This window comes from Branchiostoma lanceolatum, chromosome 19 (assembly GCF_035083965.1).
Source record: "Branchiostoma lanceolatum isolate klBraLanc5 chromosome 19, klBraLanc5.hap2, whole genome shotgun sequence".
Classification (NCBI taxonomy): Eukaryota; Metazoa; Chordata; class Leptocardii; order Amphioxiformes; family Branchiostomatidae; genus Branchiostoma; species Branchiostoma lanceolatum.
This window is the reverse complement of record NC_089740.1, coordinates 10,053,305-10,065,296: the sequence shown is the minus strand read 5'-3', so window position 1 is coordinate 10,065,296 and position 11,992 is coordinate 10,053,305. Positions and strand designations below refer to the sequence as shown.

The 11,992-nt window shown below is 43.5% G+C and overlaps 2 protein-coding genes across 2 annotated transcripts in view; both read left to right on the top strand.

Annotated features, from left to right (window-relative positions):
• The window catches only part of LOC136425234 (ras-related protein Rab-8A-like), a 63,337-nt gene that overhangs the window by 32,074 nt on the left and 19,271 nt on the right, over positions 1–11,992 (top strand). The gene's annotated exons all lie outside the window — the stretch shown is intronic.
• On the top strand, positions 6,160–11,971 carry LOC136425806 (solute carrier organic anion transporter family member 4A1-like). The gene is made up of 10 exons (XM_066414749.1): positions 6,160–6,371; positions 6,768–7,183; positions 7,692–7,785; positions 8,308–8,426; positions 8,869–9,069; positions 9,508–9,700; positions 9,960–10,092; positions 10,254–10,423; positions 11,166–11,230; positions 11,682–11,971. Exons 1-10 carry the CDS (start codon positions 6,160–6,162, stop codon positions 11,900–11,902), a joined length of 1,824 nt encoding a protein of 607 aa, XP_066270846.1. The 3' UTR covers positions 11,903–11,971.

The window sequence follows — 11,992 nt, the reverse complement described above, 5'->3', positions numbered from 1 at the left end:
TACTGAATAACCCATGTTGATCCTTCCAATATGTGGTGTACAAGACTATACTGACAATGATACCTCTCCTTAGTGCTGGGCGAAATTTACTCTAACACAGGGGTAACAATATGACAATCAGAAAGAGAGACACTGGCACTTAATAAGCTACAGTAATCAATCCTGTATGTGTGTTGGTGAACGATTACACTGGAAATCACCCCTGTCCATGGTGCTGAATAACTATCATAACAGGACAGCCAGAGGAAGAGAGAGAGATTCATATATGACAGTCCCAGAAATCCATAAAGCGAACACCGCTTCTGACGATTATTACGGAGTTGAATTACAAGCGATGGAGTGCCCGGGAGTTATGCGTCTCCTGTATTCTTAACGCCCCCATGGTAGTTACGGCTCTATACTCCCACTCTGGGGTCCCTGTGATTGAAAAACATGCTTCTTCCGCACATCAAATGCGCGCATATCTGTCCGTGTTATTTGATGAAAAACTGCTAGATGATTTGACGATAGCATTTGAGTGATTGTGTGTGATTGCGGTGTCGAATATCATCCGCAAAAGGACGGCAGCAACGTCAAACAGTTGATCAATACAGTTGTTGTACATGTATATGAACTGCTGTCTGAATTTTCTGGAGCTTCTGAAAATTGCCTTCATCTAACGCTGTAAACGGGACGCCCCCGCGTGAAATGTTGGACGGATCTTGAAAGGCCGCAGGTGCCGAGCAGGCTGCGATGCAATCTAGACCGTCGGCCGATTTAATTTTCTGCAACGCTGCGGTTATGAGAGACGGTTAGTGTGCGGTGATTGGACCTGACGTATGGGCAGACAACCGCACCTGAGACGAAGGAACGCAAGAACATTATCCAGATGAAAGCATTTTTTCCAAAAATATAGAAGGGGTCATTTTTCTCACATGTGCAATAAGCCGGTTTTTGGTTCAGTGCGCATGCGTGAGGTCAAAGGTGAAGACTCCGAAATTGTAAATAGTTCTTGTAAAGACCATGCCTACAAAATGTCCAGAGTTCATTTCGATGAGAGCCTTTCCACGAAAATAGAGGGAACTATTTTCCTCACATGTGCAATAAGCCGGCTTTCGGTTCACTGCGCATGCGTGAGGTCAAAGGTGAAGGCTCCGAACTTGTAAACAGGTCTTGCCTAGACTATGTTTGATACTATTCCAGACGTGTTTTGTTTGCATCTCGGGGCTATCTTTAAACTTTGACGCATTACCCATACGGAAATGCTTCACAGACTTTTAAAAAAGTTATCTAATGTTTTGCTTATTAGCAGTTCTTGTCTTAACCATGCTTGACACATATTCAGGTGTGTTTTGTTTATATCTCGGGGCCTTCAACATTGACATATAACCCATGGAAATGCTTCACAAACATCTTATTTAAGTTAATTGCTTTGCTTAACTGTTAATTATAAGTAGGCGGCATAACAATACTTTTTTAAGAACGCAGTTGCATACCAATACGAAAACAACACGACAAATAACATTCCAAACTCCTAGTCTCTACCAGTCTTCTGGGTGGCTGAAAAACAGTCAAAATTGGCCAAATAGGGAGAATGATATAGCGGAGGAATGAGCCGGATATAAGTTGCTTAGCGCCAACAAGTAAACATTATGGACGGCTCATTCCTCTGATAAATCCGCCTTCCTATTTGACAGATTGTCATTCTTTTGGAGCACCTAAGAAGGTTGTAGAGACTAGGGCTTTGTATTGTTGTATGCCTTGTTTCAGATCTAACATGGAACTAAATTCTTTCAAAATGGAAGTGCTAGACCACCTGCTTATAATAAATCACAACCGAAAACATTAGATATATTCATTCAGATATTGTCTGTAGCATTTCCATTGGAAACGATCACGTGTATTGACTCCTTATCCTCGGAAAGGCTTTTATGTATTGTAAAAGTAAAACGCTATCTCCATCTATATTCACGGTGAAGCAATTTAGTTTCTAAGGCTTTGCTCTTCTGAATAAAAGAACTGACTTAGAGATACTTAGATGAAAGAACTTAATAAAATGTTATTATGTAAGGTACCATGACAACAGATGGACACAACCCAGATTACTGTAATTCTTGAAATATTCCCGGTGGTTTTATTTTCGCGGTGGCCGTTAATTTCCACCGCGAATCCATGACACCGCAAATATGCGTACCCAACGTATTATATATTACTAATGTACTATGGAATCGTTTTGACCGCGAACTTAAAACACCGCGAAAACCTCGCTCCCTAAAATAAGTAAATTTACAGTATACAGATTTGAAAAGAAAAGGTCTCTATCTAATACAGCAATCTCGTTTATACCAGACTATCAAACACTCCCTGTGACCCATCATGTCTGGGCCAAAGGAAATCTTTAAATCCTGAATATTCGGTGATAAACCCCTGTCATCGATCTAGGCCATCGTTCGAAAGGACACGGAAGAGAATATTGATTAAGATCTAATACGTCATTGATCTCTATTAATAACCTGTGGACGTAGCAAGTGTTCATCAGTATGGATTCTTCACATTCTGATTTCAAGAAATGCGCACAATTTACGTCAATACATGACAAGATAAGGGTTCAGCATGCCAAGTAGATGACCGATCATAAATGTTCGTCCTCTTGTCACAAAGACGATCTTTCATTGTCTACACACGTATGTGTACAGCATGGAGAACGATGATGTACGGGATTAGAAGCCCCTGTCACACATAGCCTATCATGGCCCCCGACCTTCTCGAGATCATAGTTTGGAGATAGTCGTAAGTAAGGTCGTCTGTGGTTGGGAATTGCTCGGCGAGGTTGCCTATCATATTAGTCCTTAAAAGTCGCTTACGCCAGCCGACTACTAATGTTGACAATTGAAACTCAAGAAAGACATCTTCTTCTTAGATGTGATCAGAGGAGCAAACTGGAGTTAGAATAGGGTGGATTCCTAGCTACCCCCAACCCTGCGCCGACCTTGGTCGGGGAGTGGTCGGGAGCAAAGTCGTGAGAAGGTCCTGAATGTGTGACGGGGGCTTAACAGAACAAAACATACTTTAACCACCAGCAATTATGGTGCAGTCACGTAATTATCTTTCACGATTTATTTCTGTGGTAGGATTTTCAGCCAAGCTAAGAGAAGAAGAACCAAAGACGAGGATCCATGGAAACCTTTCCGTCACGACTCACAAGGCAGCTGAATTTTGTACGACACATTTACGACTGTCCCAAGACAACTTGCTGTCTTACATTTGTCGTACAATAAAATATAGGAACATTTATTGTTTTCCCTTGGTTTTCCCAACGTTACTATTTCGCGTAAACTACCACCCCCCCCCCCTTCGGGTAGAAGGCATCAAACATGGCCACGTACACGTTTTGCTGATTCAAACAAGTTTACCGTCACCCAATTCTGTGCCTATCCTAAAGCAGTTAAGAATAATCTTTCGTGAAGTGTCTATTCTCTATTCTATTTCTGGACAAATCCCTTCCCGTAAATTAGAGAATCCTGTCGCGTCCAGGAGATGATGAAATCACAACCTTGAATTGACCAATGGAGCGCGTGTGGCATTAATGAGCCTTTGGGGCACCGGTTCATAAAACGGCAATTGCTTGGATGAATATTTGAGTTCATTGCACTTTTCCCCTCGGAAAGTAAGATGGACGATCTGTGCAACTGTTCCAAATAACCAGGATTCATGTCGTTAATTTCGCCTGACAGCTGCGCGCAGTGCGCATTAATGATATAGCGGTCTGGAAAGTCAAAACGAACTCATTCTAAGCCTAGCTTTTTAGTCCAGCGGCATAGAGCTGAAATTGAACCGAATTAGTCTAAAATCAAAACGAACTCATGCTTAGCCTAGCTTTTTAGTCCAGCGGCATAGAGCTGAAAAATTGTACAAAATTTGTCTAAAAGCACCAAATTTGGCACACATGTAGTTTAATGTATTCTAGATTCTGTAGCAGAATAAGAGGTTCTTCATCATTTTCGTAGCTGACAGATGATCAGGTCTCCTACAATCTAATTGGTCAACGATATGTAAAGGAAACATGTTTCTTTGACTTTCGTTTCTTCTACATACATTTCTTCTCTTCTAGATATTCAGCAGAATGAAAGGTTTTTCATCATTTCATTTTTGGCACAGTTTCCTGCCATTTGGTTTGAAAAACGATCATAGTTTCAGAACATTGCTGAACCAAACCACACAGGCCCTAGAGGGAATATCAAAGTGCCCGTCCATTTGAGAACATAATCCTTGAAGAGTACGCTGCTTTGGCTTTGCTGGTACGTAGCAACGGTAAACAACCCGCGGGAAGATGGCTTACGAGGCGCGCAATTAAGGTCTATTGAACGACTCAGGAAACCCCACGGGGAGAAGAGACCTAGTTAGATAAATTGTAGATCCAGTGCCTCTCGAGAAGCTTTATTGTCGATGTCCCTGAAAGTAAGTGATGCCGTAAGAATGAATATGTCGTGGATAACATAAATGAGTAATGTAAAATGTATGATAAAGTGACCGAACTAAATCAAGATACCCGAAGATCTCATTTCTCCGTGAAATGTTTAGTTATTGTGAATGTCTTAACTTAATTTCATAGCCCTAGCCATCACAAATGGTGGGGGGGGGGGTTGGTTGAGTAAAAAGAAGAACAACAAAATTACCATTTGCGATTATTCATCCGAATATATACATGGTATTGAACCATTGAGTCCTGTATGTATGTGTGTGCTGCAATTGCTTCTGCAACAAAGAAAAAAGCACGTGTATTCGTGTCGTTTCATCTCGTTTTATGCCGTTTCATGTTTTATGCGACCTTTCGTCGGCTTAACATAGATACAATCTCTGTCCCCCTTTTTGGTATACCTTTCTGAAGGAAAACATTAAAGCCTTGGATTCTTAAACATATAAAATCTTAAAAGGCAAATAAATTGATGCAAGGATAATTCAGGACGCCATGTCTAGCTCAAACGAACAGCTCGTCGTACGATTTTGATGTCGTATGCCATGTGGGATTTTCAAGCAGACTTTAACAGAATCAAAAAGCTACAAAGATATAAGACAGCATTTTCCGTTACAAGAGAGCTGATTGATCTACGACATATGCAAGACTAACCCAAGAATGTCCTCAGTTTGCGATCGTACGACGCGACGACGATCGAAGGACGAATGCAATCAGGCCATAATAAGATAAGATTGCATCTCTCCAAGACAACGGCCAGACAAAGCATTATCATTCTGGCATCAAACTAAATAAATCATACACCACCTACTCTGGTCTATAAGTCCTCTTTCCTGGTATCCAACCGTGGTCAGGTTATTACGTAGCAATCTGTAACCATCCTTTGTGTTGGACGATTATAAACCTGGGTGCAAGCTGAAGGACTGCTAGATGCCAGGCAACTTTAGTACAAGCCAGTCCATCCGGAAAATTGTTGGAGGTGGTCACAGTACGAATTCCAAGCTCTACGTAGCAGCTAGCTCCGTGTTCTTCGGGCTTGAAGCTGTTGTGTCAGGTAGGGAGTGTTCAATACTTTTGCAGCCTCGCCTAGAAAAAGGGGGCATAACACCAATGTCGAGGCATAGTTATGAACCGTATGGATTTCTATCAAAACAGAAATCATTCTGATCATTACTTTGCAGGCGACACCCTTTTTGAAAATACGCCGAAAATTCAAGTTGATCCTGGTAAATGGTAGTAACTTGGGAAATAGTTTACGGTCTCTGGGTGAGGTCACAAACTATTTCCAAAGTTACTACCAGTTACGAGGGCTACTCAATAGAAAAATTGAAATGACGCACTTCTCTAGTTATTGTAGGAAGCTGAAATGGTGTATGGATAATTATATACATTTTTATAAGTTTTTTTAAATTTATTTCTGAACTTCTACAATTGTATCGTTTATCAGCTACAATAGGGCAGTGTGTTTACTCTATAAGCAGAGGTTCGACCCCTGATTTTTGTTCATTTCGACGCTTCGGCTTATCTGTCAAAATGTGTGCCAAAAAATACCCACTACGGATTTGGTGCGTCGTGTGCCATACAGTGCCAATATCTGCAAATTGACATCCACCAAGAACCGTTATTCTTGTGTGTGTATATATGTGTGATAGGCCACTGCGGCGTTCTGTTGTCTTTTTTAGTGCTGCATCAGTGTCTCCTTCATGATGAAAACCACCCAACAGGAGGCGGACAGGCCTCCAACTTCTCCAACTTCAGAGGCATGGGAGGGAACTGGATTGAAAGACAGTAAAGAAGCTTCAGGAAGTTTCTTGGCGAAGCCAGGAGTGGCTCTCTTCCTTCTCTTCTGGGCCCTTATGGTGCAGACGATGCTGACGTCTGGCGCTCCTGCCATAGTTGGACCTGTCCTGGAGCGAAGGTGAGATTTATATTAGAACCATAGGCTGATTTGAGTTCCAAATCCCACTTGTTGAATTCTTACGAAGGAAACGGAATACAGTTTGCTATGCCATTTGCCAGTTAGGGCCTGGTCACATTCGTCGGACCATCGCAAAGGGATGTTATTTTGGGGATAGTCGTGCATGTGTCGAACAAATTCAGCTGTCTTGTTACCCATGTCCCAAAAGGTTGTCGTAGATCATTGTCGTCGGTTGGTTTTGTCAGCGCCTCAACATTAGAGTCGAATGGCATCAATTGCAAAATCGTACGACGACCTACCACGAATGTAACCGTACCGCATCATTAGTTAGGGTAAATCAAGATGTTTTGAAAACTATAGATTTATGGTCTTAATTAAAACTTCTTTGTGTGACAGGTTTGGCTTCACCACAACACAGGTTGGCGCCCTATTCGCAAGCATTGTCGTTCTAACCGTCGTCATCTACATGCCCGTCACCCGCCTGGGACGGCGGCGGCGCCCGCTCTTCTTGGCCATCGGTCTCTTCAGCATCATCGCCGGTTCCCTGCTGTACATCCTCCCCGAGTTTGTTGTACCGTACCAACGCTCTACAGTTTCAACTGCAGAGAGTCCACAACTTTGCTCGAGCTCGGGAAACGCTTCTAGATCTCATCAACCATGTGACGGCGAACCTACCGCCGGGGTGTGGACTGCCTTCTTCTTGCAAGCCGCAGGTAGGGCTCTGATGGGGTTTTCCAGTATTACTGCGTTCGCCCTGGCTGTGGCGTACTTGGGCGACGTAGCTGGTCCACAAAGGTCTTCAACCTATCTTGGTGAGTGTTTTGCCTCCGCGCATGGATGTTTTGCTTTCGGTGTGTCTGGACGTTTGTGTGATAGTAGTTATTTTGAATCATTATACTGTCAGTAGAGTGGTAGTCTCTACCAGACTAACCGCGTCGGCTATAGAGAGAACATTTGCCGGGGGACTTTGGCCATGGAGGATAACATTCCCATCCGCAGTATTTGACCCTATCTCCATAGCCGACTCCCTTCATACAGTTGACTCTATTTGGCCAATTTCTACTATTTTCCCAGCGACCCGTGGAGACTGGTAGAGTCTAGTAGATTGGCGTGGTGTGAGTGGGGATATCACGACAAAGGTTAGACTTGCAGGAGTGATAGGAAGTATAGTTAAGAGGTGGTAGAACTAGTGGTTAATCAGGCATGATAGACATCCAATGTTCATTGGTCAATGGAAGATTAAGATAAACAATGGTTTAACGTGGGTAGTTTGGGCAGCAGTTTGTATAATGAATAAAATGATTGTTTTCTGTCATTCAGGGATCTACTTCAGTGCGAGTTCCTTAGGACCAGCTCTGGGGATTTTGTTGAGTTCAGAGTTCCTGAAGCTTCCGGCTGATCTTGACACAGGAAGGTAGGACCTACACAGCACACTAGTTTACACATCATCGGACAGGCATGTTGGGGACACTAACAGGAAGCTAGGTCAAATGTCCCAGAATAGGCACGTTGGGGATAATAACAGGAAGCTAGGTCAAATGTAGCAGCATAGGCACGTTGGGGATACTAACAGGAAGCTAGGTCAAATGTCCCAGAATAGGCACGTTGGGGATACTAACAGGAAGCTAGGTCAAATGTAGCAGCATAGGCACGTTGGGGAAACTACTAGTAACAGTAAGTTAGGTCAAATACCACAGAATAGGCATGTTAATTGGGGAAACTAACAGGAAGTTAGGTCAAATGTCCCAGAATAGGTTATCGCATTTCCTGTCTTCGATTCCCTGCTATATGCATCTTAAGAGAGCTGGGGGGGGGGGGGCGGCATTAGACAGAATCTGCGAGAATTTCACTAAGACGAAGAAAAAAGAATTTCACGAAAACTACTAGTATTTCAAGGAGGTGTCAGATCTTCGATTTCTTGTTGTTGGTGTTTTAGCGAGACCGGCCCACCAGGTGCCAACACTACGGGTGCGTGGTGGCTGATCAACGTGGCTGGGTCCGCTCTGGCGCTTATTCTGATGCCGCTGGTGGCGCTTCTTCCAGAGAAACAAACCGGTCCGGCAAATTCCTTAACCTTATGTTTGAATGATATTTTATGAATATAAAAGGGTTGGAGGCACAACTGATACGTATAATCATGGTTCTGTCTGCGAATACGCGGCGAGTTGCATTGTAGATAATATGTAAAAGGTAAAGCCTCTGAGACATAAACAAAACACGTCTGGATATGGACTAGTAATTAAACATGGTCTAGACAAGAACTTGGGGACCTTGACCTTTTCCCATAATGCATCTCGCTGCGCATTCTCAGTTTGAATCATGAACAGGCATATAGTCAATCCAGGATAATCTTAGCATACTCGTTTTGAGGATCTACAGAATGTTTTTATTGGAAATTTGTTATCATCTATAGCTAATTCTCAAATCAAACCTTTATGGTCAATGTGCATCAGCTATATTTTGTTAGATAATGATTTCTTGGTAATTTTCAAATTAGATGCTGAAGAGCACGAAACCGAGCAGCTGGAGTCCCGGTTCTTTCTACAGGGTCTGAAGACCATCGTGACAGACCCGGTCAAAGCCATACTCTTACTCGCAGGAGCCATCGACTCACTTCTTCCCATAGTCGCTCTCAGCTACTCCTTCAAGTTGTTGGAGGTCTTATTTTCTGAGGTCGACTACGCCACCTACATCATAGGTAACGGGCACTTATAAAAGGAACAAAACTTGCATTGGTAAACCATCTATAAACCGTCATTGGTAAACCATCTATAAACCGGCAATCAGGCCAGTCCCTGGTGCTGAAGACTATCCATACACAGGTAAACATACCTGTCCTTGGTGCTGAACACCATCCACACACAGGTAAACACTCCTGTCCCTGGTGCTGAACACCATCCGCACACAGGTAAAAACTCCTGTCCCTGGTGCTAAACACCATACTCACACAGGTAAAAACTGCTGTCCCTGGTGCTGAACACCATCCATACACAGGTAAACACATCTGTCCCTGCCCACACACGGGTCAAGGTTAGATGTTGGGCCTCGTAGCGACTTGCCTATGTACTGCAGTGCAGCATCCGGTTTTTATACCTCCTGTTCTAGACATGCTCTTGTCTTGAATCTATTTTCCCAGCCGGCCTGGTGGTTCCCCTGGGAGGAGCAGGGTTTCTGACAGGAGGGTTCGTCACCAGGCGGCTGTCAATCAGAGGAACCATCATATTCTGCATGGTCGCCACGATGGTGACTTCCGGGCTCTACCCCGGCATGCTGATCCATTGTTCTGAGACAGCGCCGTTCGCGGGAGTGGATACGCTACTGACTAACAGGTTGTTGTCTATTTCGAGTTGCTGGAAATGTAGTAAAGACTGGTATAAAATGCTGAAAATTTTACCAGCTACAAGACGTACACTCCTGTAACTGGCAAATACATGTACTGTACAAAATCTCCCCGCCAGCAAGAACAAAAAGACTCCATCAGTGAATTAAAAATCGGCCAAAAATCCAGTTTCAGTAATCTTGTGTCCGATCAAGTTAAAGTTTGTTAAAAGATGACACTTGTACAACAGCTCTATCTACTGATTACAGTTCTGTCAACCTCATCACCGCCTGCAACTCAAACTGCAACTGCTCGCGCGACATGTACCAACCAGTCTGCGGCGAGAACCAGATATCCTACTTTTCACCGTGCCATGCTGGATGTAACGAGTCTGGCCTAGACGTAAGTCATCAGTCCTGTTTGAGCGTTATCTATTTCTTGTTGGTATTCGATCGTTATAGATGTGCCTTACCACACTTTTAGGCTCTAATTGCATATTTCGTAAGAATGGTCAACAATCCTAACCACAAGACCACCATGCCACGTCTTTCGCCTATCTGTAGGGATTTCTCAACTGCGCATGCGTGGGAAGAAACGGTACCGCTACGCCGGGAGAGTGTCCCGTGGCCGGCGCATGCCCAGCCTGGAAGCTTCCGGTAGCTGCGACTTTCTACACGCTTCTGGCGGTCGGCTTGGCCCTCACCAAGAGCCCCAGTGCTGTTGTTCTGATGAGGTATATACCTTTCGCAAAAATATCAACTTCAAGAGCTATGCATATAGTCAATACAGTTCTTTGTTGCACAATCAAAAGGATTCATATGCTACCTTCCCATGGTCGTGTCTAGTTCCCATGGCACTGCTTGGTGGCGCTAGCGCTGAAGTAAGAATAATGCGGTCCCAAACGTATAAGCTTTGACCATGATGGTGGGCAATATAGTACAAGCTTAGTCGCGGTTGGGACCGAAATCTTCTCATAACTGCAGCGCCACCTACCGGTGGGGAGTAGAACCGGTCATTATTGCATCGATAAGGTAGCAGAAAGACTACGGAAACGTTGACAGATAAACGTTTGGCTGTGCAACAAAGAACGGGATTATCCATTTATCTACCAACTTGGCGGATTCATGTGTTGCATAGTAGTTAACACTTTTGTTACCTGGTAATTATCTTGTCATTTGTTCTAAAATAGGGTACTTAGTTCTCTGATGCTCTCAGCTTATCTTCGAATCATAATCTTTATGAAAACAGTTACAAGCTCAGAAAAATAGTGTCCTTTTCAACACAGCCCCCTCAGCTACCTTCATCAGGGTCTGAATGGCCGTACCACTCCTTGCAGCTTGGTAGTGTTTCAGCAAGGATGTGGTCCCAAACGTAAACTTGATTTAACGTTGTGTTGGAAAGAACCCTAACCCTATTTTCTTAGGAAAGCCTGAAACTATTGACGACTTACAACAAATTCTGTTTTGTCCATAAAGGTTGACAGAGGAAGAGTTTAAGAGCGTCACAGTGGCCATTTCAGAGACAGGCAAACTGCTAACAAGTACGTACTACATTTCATTACTTTGCAAATATTACTAAGACTTTCTCAGTATAGATACATGTACTAGTAATGTCAAATTTGATGGCCCCTGAGACATCATCACATGTCTGGACATATATTAAGCATGGTCTAAGAACTGTCAACAAGCGCACAACTTAAACGTGAACAGGCTTATTCTGCACAACATATCTACAGCTGTCCCAGAAATTTAACAAGCGTGACGGGGATTTGTAGCATATCATATCACTCAGGGCCCGAAATAGTGGGTGCATGTGCACCTCATTCAAGTTATTAAGATTAACAACTTAATCTTATGTGGTGCACCCAAAACTCTTTCTGTGCACCTAATTTTTTTTGTTGGGTGCACCAGTGCGCCTTTTTCCAAAACTGAATTTCGAGCTGTTACTCGACAAAGTAAGCAGCTCATCTTTCCTATCCCTTTTCTGAGCAGTGTTAGGCGTGATCCCGGCAGTAGGAGCGCTGATAGACCGGTGGTGCCTGCTGTGGAACACGGACTGCAGAACTAGCGGGTCCTGTCTGAGGTACCAGGGAAACACCGTGGCCAGAGACTTTGTTCTCATCAACATGGGGTTCAAAATACTCAGCTGCCTTTGCTACCTTGGGGCTCTGCTTCTATATAAGGGTGACACCTCCGAGATACAGGCCATATAGGGCACATTTGTATCATAGGCAACTGTATCTACATAGGTGATATATACTGTAAATGCAGAAATGTTCGTTAACTTACCACATGAAACTTTT